At 61.0% G+C, this 13,784-nt stretch overlaps 2 protein-coding genes across 2 annotated transcripts in view; one reads left to right on the top strand and one right to left on the bottom strand.

Moving 5' to 3' along the window:
* Positions 1–2,483: 2,483 nt before the first annotated feature.
* On the top strand, positions 2,484–9,187 carry LOC119113389 (thioredoxin domain-containing protein 3 homolog). Its single transcript, XM_037237710.1, has 8 exons — positions 2,484–2,644; positions 3,024–3,176; positions 3,854–4,068; positions 4,813–4,968; positions 5,618–5,713; positions 7,768–7,939; positions 8,779–8,935; positions 9,147–9,187. The coding sequence occupies exons 2-8, from the start codon at positions 3,024–3,026 to the stop codon at positions 9,185–9,187; spliced, it is 990 nt and encodes a 329-aa protein (XP_037093605.1). The 5' UTR covers positions 2,484–2,644.
* An 824-nt stretch (positions 9,188–10,011) lies between these two features.
* The window catches only part of LOC119113388 (kinesin-like protein KIF19), a 43,345-nt gene continuing 39,572 nt past the window's right edge, over positions 10,012–13,784 (bottom strand). Inside the window, exons 23-26 of the mRNA XM_037237709.1 lie at positions 13,394–13,502; positions 12,760–12,814; positions 11,646–11,679; positions 10,012–10,141 (exon numbers count right to left, since the gene is read on the bottom strand). Of these exons, the coding sequence (XP_037093604.1) occupies positions 10,012–10,141; positions 11,646–11,679; positions 12,760–12,814; positions 13,394–13,502 (328 nt within the window). The remainder of the gene's footprint in view (positions 10,142–11,645; positions 11,680–12,759; positions 12,815–13,393; positions 13,503–13,784) is intronic.

Here is a 13,784-nt window from a genome sequence, read left to right as displayed (position 1 = left end):
CCCCCCGCCGTCACCGCCGGCGACCGGGAGCTCCGCCTAACGCCGGTGGAGGGGGGGGGGGGGGAGGCTGAGGCGGTGTGCCGGGCGCGGGCGACGCACCACGGCGGGAGGGCAGGGCCGAGGTGCCGCCGCGCCGGCGGCAGGCCGGCCGTCAGCTGGGCGCGGGAGGTGTCCGGGCGCGGTGCGCCGATGTGCGTGCGATGCTGCGCACGTGTCCGCATGGTGGCGTGCGTGCGCTGCTGCGCGTGACCGGCGGCGCGCTAGAGCGGCGGACGCGGCGATGTGCGCGCGTGACGCCGAGTGCGAGGACCGGGAGTGGGACCCGCCGTCGGCGGAGCGTCTCGAGTGGCGTCTGGGCCGGGCCCCGGGGGGGGGGGGGGGGGCCTGTGCGCCGCGCCGTGGGGCCGGCGGGCCGGCGTCCCTCATGCGTTTCGTCGGTCGGGCCTGAGGCGGCTTGGTGGAGGCCACGCGCCGGCCGGGCGGCGGGCCTTGCTGTGAGGAGGTCGCCAGGTAGGGATGGTGCGCGCGAGCTGGCGTCGGTCTGCCGCGGCCTGCGGCTGGGGCGACGCGGCTGGACCGCTCGCTGGGCGCCGGCCGCCACCCGGGCGCGGGCTGGATCGGGACGGGTGGACGCTCGGCAGGCTGTGTCCGGCGGGTTGGGTGAACTGAGCGTGTGGTGGGAGGCTGGGGTGAGGAGGACGTCCGTTCGCCGTCGCCGCGGCCCCGGCCGCCGGTGCCGTGGCTCCGCGGGGGCGGCCGTCGTCCCTGCGTGGGGCCGCGACTGTCGCGGCTCCGGGGTCCGGTACGGGACTTCCGGACGTGGCGTCGGGGGGGGGGGGGGGGGGTGACGGGCCCGGACCCGTCCGCGCGACCCGGCGATGCAGGACGCCGCAGTAGACGACGGGACGTGGAACAGGTGTCGCGACGGGGTGCGCCGCGCCTTGGATTGCACCAGCACTTGTGCTTAGCCATGTAGCTGCTAGGTGCCGGGCATGATGTTTATACGTCGATGAAGCAATCGGCATCAGCCATAGACAGTGCAATGTCGAAGTGTGAACTTCATGGGGTTTCACTTATTGTCCCGGCGGAGTTAGGTTTTTGCTGCTGCGCTGCATTACCCTGTTGTGAAAATGACTCAATCGCCAACTTAGTATCCTCAACATGTATATTGACTACCCAACCGGCCGGCATGATGGAAGCCGGGAGGGCGCCTGTATTATCTACTACATTCGCGATATCTGCGTGTACATAAACTGGAAATGGTATTTGCGGACATGATGGTAAGTGGCCGTTATTTTGTAGTGAATTTTGCCGCGTTTATGAAGATCTACAGCATCGATTGCTCCGCGCACCGTGGTGAACTACTGACGGTCTGTGAACTCATGACGGAAACTTGATTAACGGTGTACAGTAGCCTTGTAGTCGGGCTTTCGTAGACCGAGTGTTTGTTTTGGATGTCCCCGGGGATCAGGTTAGGAATTCGGCTGGCACTTGTATGGCACGTACTGCGGGACCGTCGTAATAAACCACGGCATTTCTGCACCTTGTTTTTGGCGCAGATGCGACAGTTGTGAAGGCAAGAGCAGTGAAAGCAAGACAGGCTAGCGACAGCGGCGGCAGTGATGGGGAAGTGTCGGTAGTATAGTGGTTAAGGGCGTCTTCGTTAACCACTGCGTCTGGGCAACCAGAGGTATGGGAATCGATTCCTCGCGGTGCCCGCTCTTTCCTGCTAGGGTGAGAGGCAGGCGACGCCATATAGCCTTAGCAGCTGGGTGGGTCGTAAAGCCCCAATAACGACGGGGACAGCGATGCTCAAACAACTGTCTCCCTTTTTGTACAGCTCAGCGGTGTCGGGATAGCGGTTGAAAGACATTCAGGTTTATAGCTTTCGAACACATCGACGTCGCTTAAGCCGAGATTACAGACATAAGGTCACTGACCATCCTCGCGTCCGGGTCATATGCCCTCCGCTTGTTACACGCAGTGCACATTTGATCTAGCCCCATTAGATACGAATTGAACATGCTATGTCATGTTGAATTGGACATAGACACCGGGACACCCTGGCTGCAGTCAATTGCAACAACATCGCAGAACGTAAAAATGCTGAGAGCAGACGCAGGCCGAACAGAAATCATCTACACATTTTAGTGATGGCGGTACCAGGCCGTCGGTCGGGCATTCACCCACGATCTCGGCTGGAGTCGTGGACGTGGCTCCGGCTGCCGGCTTAACCTTTCGTTGCCTCTCCCTACCCCCAGCGCTAGAATTAGCGAATCTAAATCAAGAAAGTGGCTACTGCTCGCAGGTAAACGCGCCGTAAAAGTCCTAAGGTTAGGTACGTGCGGCCCTACCCCAAATAGAATTCTGTAGTGTCGCATTGGTGCTGACATCTAGTGATCATTCTAAAAACTTATAGTTCGTTAGTGTTGCCATGGCAACGGGCTCATGATGACATGATTCAGATCGGGTAAAATGTTTCGGGAGGGTGCGGACAAGTCCAGATAGTCCAAAAAAGCTCGGGTGCTGCACGTTTGTGGTGTAGCAATTATACCGAAATATTTTCCGACATGGTGCCTAATGTTCACACAAGCTGATCATGTCCAACGCATTCATAGTCCAACAGATCTAATCGGTCAAAAAGGTAAGCTTTGGGGGCTTGGTTGCGTCAAACTGTTCTTGCGTTGAGGATGTTGGCACTTATGCCGGCTCCTCTCAGGCAGTCACACTCAGGAACGAGCGCACCACTTGGAACTGAACAAGACAATTTACATGTGTACACGGGCATAGCATAACTAACATATACCGAAGGTAGGTACCTAGCCTATGTTGTGAGGCTAACGTATGCTGTATTCTACATGCATCGTGGCTTGACTTAACAGACTTTGTATGCAAAAGTTAGGACTAAGCCCCAGCGACTTCTGGACGCCTGGATTGGAGTTAATTTCCACAAAACTTACGTTGCCGCGGTTCCACCCCTACGCGCACACATATATATGTTGCACCTGTCCTTGTACCGCCAGATGGCCCGCAAGAGGGATCTGATCCAGATCCAGACGGATGTCACCACACAGGAAGAGTGGGAACAGGAGATCTCTAAGCCCGGCCTGACTGTTGTCGACGTGTACCCGGCGTGGTGTGGCCCCTGCGTCTCCATGCTGGGGATGCTGAAGAAGGTGTGTGCGGCAGACGTCCGGCTGCTGGCCCTCTGTCCGTCGACGCGTCGCTGTCGACGACTGCGTGCATGAGCGCGGTTTAGATTGATGGCAGACAGTCAGTTTTCGGTCAGTGTGTGTGGAGCGTGGACTGAGGAGGTCGGTTCGCTTGTTTACCCAGGTTTGAGTGGAGAGTTAGCTAATGCAATCATGCAAGTTTGGATAGTCCTTGAAGTTGTGGGCCGCAATTTTCCATCTGATCGTTTTTTGGGACTTGTGACAAGTGTCTGGGAGGCACGTTGGCATGCCGAGAAGATCATAACAATTTCGAGCCGAAGGAAAAATGCCTTTCATCCGATACGTTTACGACATATGGATAAGCCATGTAGACTGAGAACATTGCGAGAAACAATTGCTAAAACACGTTTTGGCGATCATCTGCCCAACGTGAGAACAAAGTTAACGCCATAGATCCTGGCTAACTCGAGGGCCGTTCCTCCCCACATACACTTTGCCCTATTTAGTCTAAATAGCCTTAATCAGACGTAATCTGACGTGGGCTGTTCAGACCGGCTGGCCTCCCCAGAAGTGTTGTGCGCCGAGCCCGAGCCGCCCAGCTGCGCCCCAGTCCGCCAGATGGACCCACCCCCACGCACCTCGGCCCCAGCCTACGGCTGACGGACCGCCGCCGCCGACAGATCAAGTTCGAGCTGGGCGACGACATGCTGCACTTCGTAACGGCCCGGTCAGACGCGATCGACGCGCTGGAGGCGTTCCGCGGCCGCTGCGAACCGCTCTGGATCTTCTATGGCTCGGGCAACGCCGTCTACCAGCTGCGCGGCGCCCACCTGCCGCTGCTGGCCAGCAAGATTCTGGAGGAGCTCGATATTGAGAAGAAGGTGCGGCGCGGGCGGCCGGCGGGTGGCGGGAGGCGGTTGACGGGTAGCGGTTTGACGGGTGGCGGGTAGCGGGTTGGCGGTTGGCGGGTGGCGGATGGCGGGCGGCGGGTGGCGGGTGGCGGGTCGCGGTTGATGGGCGGGCGGGTGGCGGTTGACGGGTGGCGGGTGGCGGGTAGCGGGGTGGCGGCACCGGCGGTGTGAGCTGGCCTGGTCGGGATGTTTTGATGATGGGCACGGAATCCAATGACAATCAAAAACAAAGGTTAAGCGGTGAGTATCGGCCACGGGTTTTTTGATGGTGGGATGGTGGAGGCAAGGGTGGTTAGTAGATGTTGCGCTGCGTCAAAATGCCAGGTACGTCTCAAGCCCGAAAGGTCGCACATTTGTTAGAGGTCGTAAAGGAGAGGGGCCGGGACCCTCCAAACATTGACTTTTAGTGGAAAGCACATACTGGGCGTGCGAGGCATTTTCCCACACCCTGCTTCCGCTGCTGGGTACTGGCCACCGCGCTATTCGCCACGACATTCGTGGCGGCGGCGGACGACGCCGTCCGGCCCGCCGCGCCCCTGAGCTCCCCCCCCCCCCAAGCGCTCCTTAGCACTCCTCTCGCAGCGCTCCTGCGTGCCCTCCCCCCCAGCGGCGGCTCTGAGCTCCCCCCGCGGCGCCTCGAACCCTCCTCTCGTGGTGCCCCTGAACGCCCTCCCTTGCGGCGTCTCTGAGAGCCCCCCCCACCCCCTCCGGCGTCAGGTTGCTGGCAGGAGCGGCAGCGCGTCACCAATCACCCTCGAGTGCGACGCGCCGGCCGAGGTGGAGCTGCCCGAGGTGCCGGTGGTCGAGGACGAGGCCGAGACGGCGGCGGCGCTCAACGCCCGCCGCCAGCGCTCGAGCTGCGCGTTGCGCCGCGCCCTGGCGCCGTAACGCCTGCTGGTTGGTGGCGGCCGCCGTCAGGGACAGGTCGGTCGGTCGGCGCGGAGGACGAGCCGGCGCCGGCGCGGTGGCGCGCTCTCGGTCGGACGCGGAAGCACGCTCGCGTCGAGGTGCTCGCGTCAGTGTTCTCAGGGTGATGTGCTCGCGCCAGTCTGCTCACGTTAGTGTCCTTTGAAAGGGGTCAACGCTGCAGGGCGGCGGACGTTGTGCACAAATGGCGTTCCAAGGTGTGGCCTGCGTGCACCTAACGCAAAGTGCATTGCTAGTCTGCGGTATGCGAAACGGCCACAGCGCGTCCGATTTCGTCCGATGGCTGCCGTGCTTTGTTCGAGATACGACTGATGCAGTGCGATGTGATATACAACGCTGACATACGGACCAACGCTGGTGCTTCAGTAGTCTGGGAGGCTACAGCGACACGTTACGTCATTGTTATATGCTGACGCTTCTAGCGCTTTGTTGTATCGTTTGGTTGAAAGTTCAAGCACTGCATGCAGGGAAGCAGCCTGATCATGCCACGCGTCCGTGCCGAGGATAATGTAACCCGCTCATTTCCATCACCATCATCACAGACAACAGCGCTGTCGCATCGGAACAGTCTGCCCCGCCTGGACCGGCCACTAATGTTGTCTGCAGGCAGGAGGAGATCCAGGCCGTGCTGGACGCGCGTGGCTTCACCAGCGGGGCGGAGACGTGTGCGGTGCTCTCCGAGGAGGAGGTGGACGCCCTGCTGCTGGGTCCGCCGCCGGAGCCCGGTGAGTGCCGCTACGCTCTCGTCGCCGGGGGCTCTCAACACGGACGCAGCGCCCGGTTTAATGTCGGGGAATGAAGCTAGGTCATGTGACGTCACAGTTCAGGATGTGCTGAACTGTGATGTAACATGAGCGCGTGGGGGCCGCTTTAAAGTGTAACCAAACAGAACAGCGGAAAATAACGCAACCAACGATACAGGCTAGTGGTTTGAAGTCCCCACTGAGGTTACAAATTACCTTGTCGCCATTTTTTCCGTGTCACGGATCCGTCCTGCTGTGTAAGAATCGGTTTTGCGGTTTTGCACAGTATAGGTACTGTTAGTGGTGTTGATGGAGACATAGGTCCTAGGGATCCCCCCCCCCCCCCCTGTGCTTGGGGTGTCTACTGTGGCTTTCAAAGAACCTTTGCATTCTAAATTGGTTTTTGAAACATGCTACTTACTGGCATAAGCGAAAGAAGATTGCAAGAAGTCACGCGTTTTCTCGGCGCTTCGCCGTAAAAATCTCCCTCTGTCCATCCTCCCTCTCCCTCTCTCTCTCTCTCTCTCCTGTCACTTTCTTCCCCCCCCACTCCCGCCCCCCTCTGCACGGTGCCGTCGACAGTCCGTGGAGGCGGGATTCGGAGCCGCCGCTGAGGACGCCGACGAGGCCGGCGGACAGGACAGACCGGTGACGAACGCCTTCGGAGGAGGATGCCGACGCCCCGGCCAGCCGGCTGACGCGGAGGCGGCCCGACGCCGAGGGCCGACGGCGGGGTTGGCGGGCGAGCCGGCGGAAGCCCGAGGAGGATGACCCCGGAAATACTGGGCCAAGAGACAGGCGGATCAAGGACAATGGATGGCGCGGAGGGAGAGGATTAGTATCGTCGAGGTTACAGTTGGAAAGCAAATGCAGGGATTCCAACATGTGTAGATGAAGGTTGAGGTGTAACTCACATTGGCACAGGTAAAGTGCGATAAAACCAATTTTGGAGTCGATGCTTTGCATGGTCTTACCAAATGCCTAGAGTTAGAGTTAAGGGTCAGACATTTTCGGAAGGTGAAGGTCGCATGGCACTACGGACTTCCTCTCCATCTCCCTCCTATTACATCATGCACATTGGCTGGTAATTCGCATTAGCACGTCTAGCGGGGCGCGGTTTAATGGAGTGACGGTGCAGGTTGGCAATTTATCGCGACTCCGTGTGTGCCCCGGCAGTGCGCCCTGGTCGCTCCATCTTGGACGTCGGAAATAACAAGCGAAGACAAACCATAAAAACCGGCTGGCTCACCGCCCCCCCCCCAAACCCTGTACCTGGGCCAAGCACCAGCGCCGCCTCCCGAGATCCAGCTGGAAGCTGAAGTTGCGCCGGCCGCCGCTGGAGGGGCAGGAGGGTGGTGACCAGTCAGCGGATGGCGAGGCGGCCGAGAGCGGAGAGAGGGCGAGGAGGGCGCCGAGGATGGTGCAGCGGAGGAAGAGCCGCCAGCGGAGGAGCCGCCAGCGGAGGATGCACCAGCGGAGGAGGTTCCAGCGGAGGAGTCTCCAGCAGATGAGGCACCAGCGGAGGAAGCGCCAGCGGAGGAAGAGGAGGGCAGCCCCTGCCGACCATAGAGAGAGACTGCAGGATCTGCTGGAGGACCTCAGTCCTGCCGCGTGGACACCTCCTACCGTGCTCGGTCAGGTGAGGCCCAGCTGTCGCGCGTTTGGCCGTGCCATGCCTGGCAGCATGACTTACTAACGTTTCTCCTAGAAACGTCAAACTGCCCATGCAGTAATTGGGCTGTGGCGTGGGGGGGGGGGGGGGCGTGCCTGCGCCCCTTCGCACGCATCTGCCGCGCCCATCAAACGATGCGGTAGACTCCGGTGGGCGACGCCGAGGTCAGAGTGCTGGTGACGATGCTGACCACACAGCGGGATGAGAAGCAGAGCCGTCAGGTGGCGACGCTGCTCCGGCAAACTGTGCCCCCGGCGCCGCCTGTCGCGCCCTCCCGCCCTGGGCTGCTCGCGGTCAGTACGCCGCCCGGCGGCGTGACGCGTTGTGTCCGCGCGTCGCAGTGGGCCGCCCTGCGGAAGTACATTCCCCGAGCTGTACCGGGCGGCGCCGGCGCCGCCGACGGAGCAGGTGGCGTTCGTCATCTTCCCGGCCAGCCGCGAGGAGGCGCCGCAGCTGCTCGTCGACGCCGGGTTCCGCGTCCTGCACTCGGGCTCCGACGCCCTCATAGAGGAGGTACGCTGATGCCTCGAGAACTGCGGCTGGCTTATGTGGAGAACCCTCCGTTTGGCTGCTGAGTGAGTGAGTTGTTTGTTCGGGGGAAAGACCTGTTTTTGCTTATGAACTCGTGGTCACAGCACTAGCCGTCTGATTCTGCGAGCTTTGGAAACACGGGCCTTTGCCTGGAGTGGACAATGCTGATTGAACATTCTCGTGTCTTTTATGAACATTCTCGTGTCATTCATTGAACATTTCCGTGCCATTCATGAGCATTCCTTCGTGAACGTTTTTTTCCAAAAACTTCGCAACTCTGCAAGAGTTTGCTTCCTTCAGCAGGATCCTGCCTCTACCCAGCCCTTTATTCGCGGCAAAGACGAACATAGGAGAACGAGCCGCCACCGTCACACAGACGCGATCACTCGAACCAGATCCATCATGTTAAAGCGTCATCCGGCGCGTGTTAATCCTCCGTGGCGCGGACACTGTTTCAAACCAGACGTGTCCCGGGCCGCAACCGCCGGCTCGTGTCCGCCGCGCCGAGGCGGCCGATCGCCCAGGCGCGGATTGGCCCGCGGCGCGCAGCCTACCGGCAGCCGCTATGGCTCCGCCGGCCGCCCGCCCGCTCGCGCCGCGCCCCGCCGCGCCGCGCCGCGCCCTGCCGCGCCGCGCCGGCGCCCGCCCCGCCGCGCCGCCCGCCCCGTCGCGCCCCGCCGCGCCCCCGCTGGCGCCCGCCGCGCCCCGGCCCCTCGCCCGCCCGCCCCGCCCGCCCGCCTCGCCGCCGCCAGGCGCCGAGCGCCCCGCGCGCGCGCCTGGCAGACGGCCGTCAACCGCCCCGCCCCGCGCGCCGCCGCCAGGTAGCCGAGCAGCTGGTGCCAGCCTGGAGGGCGGCCAGAGCCAGATCCCAGAGCTGGTTGGCGGAGCCGGTGTACGCGGCGGCACTGGGTGCGCCGGCGGACGCCGCCCTCTCCGCCATGGTCAACATGGACCCGCTCTACCTGTCCGACGGCCCCTGTGAAATGGGACGCGGCGGCGAGCCGCTCTGGACCGGGAGCAGGCAGACACGGCAGGACTCCCTCATTGGACTGCCGCCAATTAGTGTACCCGAGACTGGGAGAAATGTGTGTGCCCTAGTATTCAAACTCGTGTTGGAAACCCGGGAAGTTGCATTGGAAACGCGGAAGTGTGGGACCTGGATTTCAGCGGCCGTGTTTGATGCCTGTAGACGTAGTGTGTCAGTACAAGCTCTCGGGCTCGCCCGTGTAGCGTAGAGGACAACTGTGGCTAGTGGCGACATGTGCGCTGTGTATTGTTGTACGCCCAGTGAACAAGCCTGTAAAAACCCGCACACCCGTCATGAAATCCCTCTGTCGTCCCCAGCTCAAGCCGACCTGGACGCCAAGCTGGTGTTTGCCTCTTGGGGCGTCGAGATCGACACTCTGCTGGCCCCACCTGCAGAAGGCGCACCACCAGCGGGAGGGTGCTTGCTGAGGGGGCGCCGCCGGCGGAGGGTGCTGCTGAGGTGAGCGCCGCCGGCGGAGGGTGCTGCCGAGGGGGCGCCGGCCGGCGGAGGGTGCTGCCGAAGGGGCGTCGCCGGCAGAGGGTGCTGCCGAGGGGGCGCCACCGGTGGAGGGTGCTGCCGAGGGGGCGCCACCGGTGGAGGGTGCTGCCGAAGAGGCGCCGCCGGCGGAGGGTGCTGCAGAGGGGGCGCCGCCGGCGGAGGGGGCGCCATCGGCGGAGGGTGCTGCCGAGGAGGCGCCGCCGGTGGAAGGTGCTGCTGAGGGTGCTGCCGAGGGGGCGCCACCTGCGGAGGATGCTGCCGAGGGGGCGGCGCCGGCAGATGAAACCGAAGCAGCGGAGGGTGCCACAGACGCAACACCAGCCGCTGAAGAAACTCCTCCGGAAGGCGCTGCCACAGCAGAGCAGGCTCCAGCAGAGCAAGCTCCAGCAGAAGCTCCAGCAGAAGGGTCTCCAGCAGAAGAGCTTCAGCAGAAGAGGCTCCAGCAGAAGAGGCCCCAGCAGAAGCTCCAGCAGAGGAGGCCCCAGCAGAGGAAGCTCCAGCAAAGGAAGCCCCAGCAGAGGAGGCCTCATCAGAAGAAGCCCCAGCAGGAGAAGCCCCAGCAGAGGAAGCTCCAGCAGAGGAAGCTCCAGCAGAAGAAGCCCCAGCAGAGGAAGCCCCAGCAGAGGAAGCTCCAGCAGAGGAAGCTCCAGCAGAGGAAGCTTCAACAGAGGAAGCTCCAGCGGAGGAAGCTCCAGCAGAGGAAGCTCCAGCAGAGAAGGCCCCAGCAGAGGAGGCTCCAGCGGCCGAATAAATGTGGTGGTAAGCACAACTCCTATATGATTTACCATTTGTGGGAGGGGGATGAGTGGAGGCAGATAGTGCAATACTCATATACTCAGCATTATTTTGTCCTCCACTTGGCGCCGTGCCTGCGTCTCCTTCCCTCCTTTGTGCGTTGAGCACGCGCAACTCAGAGCGTGCCGCGCAGGGCCGGATTGGCAGGAGATATCACCCGCCCCAGCCGCTGCCAGTAACCTCGTGCTGTGGGGGAGGGAGCGGCCCCGAGAGCACCTCGCTGGCGGAGGCTGAGTGCCCGCAGAGCCGGCTGTCTGCAGTGACGAAGGCAGGGCAGCTGGATGCACGTGTTGGTTGCCATCTTAGTGTATGCTTCTGCTTACATGTCGGCTCGAGTGATCCACCAATGATTTGGTTGACTCGGTTACGACTCCTGTTCGCTCAGAACTCATGCTGAAAGGAATTTGTTTCACTTTGACTAAGGGAAAACTCGCAAACTGTGGGGCTGACTAAAAGTTCACATGAAGTCACTCACAAACTAGCTGTATCTCCAAGCGTTCCACGCAAGTGTCCTGAATTGCCGTCTTTTTCTGCCCAGTTTGAGCATATTCATAAACTTGGTCACTCAGCATCTCCGATGAAGGTTTATTTATTGCGAAGGGCCTTTAACACAGCTAACATCACTTCAAACGAGATAAATCGAGTAGAATTCACAACTTTGTCAGGACGTGCAGCGATAACAAAATATCACTTTGACCACCGAAATAGAGGGCACTGCGAATGCCACCCCCGATAACACTAGGCGTCCTCGCAAAACGCTCGCACCCATGTCACGTGGCACATAGCGCGGTAAAGAAGCTAGGGGTAGGGCACTGAATGCGCTTTGGAGGGCGCCAGCTCACCCAAACTGCCCGCTGCCCGGCCCGGACGGGGCGGACCCGACGGGCCCCGCGGGCGCCGACGCAGGAAGAAGTGCGGTCAACACGGTCCGCGCGTGGCCGGCACGCTGCCTGGCCGGGACATCACTCGGGGCCGGACGACACGCAATCAAACGTCAGTCGAGCGTCACGAGGTCGTCACACCGTCACGCAACACCTGCCCCACCCCCACCCCCCCCCCCCCCCCCCCCGCCGCCGTCCGAGACGTACCTGCGGGCTCCCTCTTGGCCTTCGCTGAGATGGTGACGTCATCATCCGCCCCTGGGGAAAAGGCCAGCTATCGCCTGGCAGCGGCGTGGACAGACGCTGGCCGACAGCGTCTGCCGCCGCCAAGTATTAACGTCGGTGTCGCCGATAGATGTCGCCACTGGCGGTTGCGGCAACGCACAGGAGCGTGTTCAAGGCATCAGACCGTCCCGTCAGTGCATTAGGGCGAAGCTGACGATCGACTGGCGGTCCTCGGACTTGGATCGCTTCCGCACGCCTCCGCCTCCTGCTCGTCTGCGTGCCGTTGATGGACGGCACTGAAACGCAGGGCAACGCCGGCTAGAGACGGCCAGTTGCATCTGCATCAGCCAAAGCATCTGCCACAAACAAAAACATATCGAACGGACCAGAACGTTGTTCCTTGGATACCATATGCTGTAAACACCGCACGACGCACACTAGACCATACACGTACTCCCTCCACCAAACAAACTTGCATGCGTGCTTGCTCTCCAAATCTGCGTATCGCAAATATGCCTCCTCTCACAGACCATCACAATAAGATTTCCTCTCATGCACCACATCGTCCTGTCTGACATCAGCCCACATCTCACTGCGTGCAGCTTCCCTATTCCAAGCACTATTAGACGTGCTCCCCTCTCTAAGGTCCATGGTATGTGCCTCCCCTCTCTCACATCCCGTTACATACGAACCTTACCTTTCATATCCCACCTGGTACTCATCTTCTTTCCATTCACCCCACATTCCACTCCGCACACGTCTCAGGGTCGCTACAAGCCAAGTTCTCAGATAGGCCTGAGGGCTCCGTGGAGACTGCCATCCCCGTCTGCCTCCCTGTCGCAGCCGCCGCTGGCTCTCAGCCTCTTCGTTCTCTTGGCCCCGCTTTTGCCCCAGCCTTTTCCATGCTCTGACCCTTTCCAAACTCTTGTGACTGTCAGGCATCGCACTTGGTGCTAGCGCCTCTGGCCTACCAGAACGCCTAATCTAATGTAATTTGTGATGCAACGGCACATGCCATTCACCTAGGCGCAAACAGAAATTCACTTATCTTTATCTTTAGCCCGCAGCATAACAAAGCATTCCACTTCATCTTTCGTAGATTTGGGAACAAAACAGCATCACTTATTGTCTTTCAAAATGCGCGTCCACGCGATATTTGTCCACGAATTTGATGACCAAGAGAGGAGACATTTGCGCCGTTTACTCGGCACGTAACGGTACGCGTCTCCCCCTCCCCCCCCCCCCCAACAGGAACTCACCCACACCCTCCGTCTCCCCCTCCACACACGTATACGCACGCACGCACGCACGCACGCACGCACGCACGCACGACCCTCTGCCGCAGCCGTGCCGGCGGCGGCGGCGGGTATACTGACGCGTCTTGACGCCGTTGTCTCGCGCTACGGAGGCGCGTCGCCGGCCGCCGGCCGCCTGCCGGACGACGGCAGGCGGGAGTCGTCAAACTCGTCGTCCGACTGCAACCATCGACTGGCGGCGCCGGCTGGACCTGGCCAACACAGAGCAGGGGCGGGTGACGTCACAACGGAGGTGGGTGACGTCACAGTGTGGGTCCGACCCACCACAGCGACGCAGGAGTATAAGGAGGAGGCAGGGAAAGCTACTCCATCCGTCCAGTTGTCGTGTCCGATTTCACAGTTTCGGAAAAAGTCACTGGGGTGAGTGGGGCAAGGTGCTGGCGACGCCACCTTGCCTATTGGGTGCTGCGAACAAGAGGCTCTGCTGCAGGTCAGATGTTTTTTTTTTAATCGCGCTGAGGTTCTTAAGCCCCTTCTTTCAACGCAGAAGGTCGTCGTAGGTGTAATAATTTATACCGTAAGAGTTACACAGGCTCCTTTCTTTCCTCTTTACGACCTAGACCGCGATCGCGACCGAAGTATTATCTAATAAAAGGCCTCCAGCGCGTATCGTTACCGGCAGCGAACAACCCTCGTTTCCCACATCTGACGTCAGTTTCTGCCGCGGCCGGGGGCGCCACCGGCAGGCGCCCACCTGGTGCGACGGTCGGCGTGCCGCATCTCGGTTAGGCAGGGAGGAGCGCCGGCCGGCACCGGCCGCCGACTCCAGGTCACCCGAGCTGCCCCAGCGACGCATTCCGCTCCTGAGGACACGCACTTCCGCCATCAGACCAAGCGCCGGTGGGGGGTGCACCACGCAGGGGGGGAAGGGGCACCGAAATACGCAGGCGGCTCTGTTAGGTCAACGTGCCGGTCAGCCTGCTGGGTCTTGACTGCTGACTGGGCGGATCGTAGTAGCTGCATTGTTGGCGCCTGCACTGTTTTCGAGTTCTAGCTCGGGGAGGAACCCAGACGTCAAAGTTTTGCGAGATCATGCGAATTGTCACTAAACTCTTGTGGAATGGCCCAGTAGGTGTAAATCTTGC

The sequence above is a fragment of the Pollicipes pollicipes genome, unplaced genomic scaffold (assembly GCF_011947565.3).
Source record: "Pollicipes pollicipes isolate AB1234 unplaced genomic scaffold, Ppol_2.1 Scaffold_7262;HRSCAF=8765_pilon_pilon_pilon, whole genome shotgun sequence".
Lineage (NCBI taxonomy): Eukaryota > Metazoa > Arthropoda > Thecostraca > Pollicipedomorpha > Pollicipedidae > Pollicipes > Pollicipes pollicipes.
This window is presented reverse-complemented; position numbering and strand designations above follow the sequence as displayed.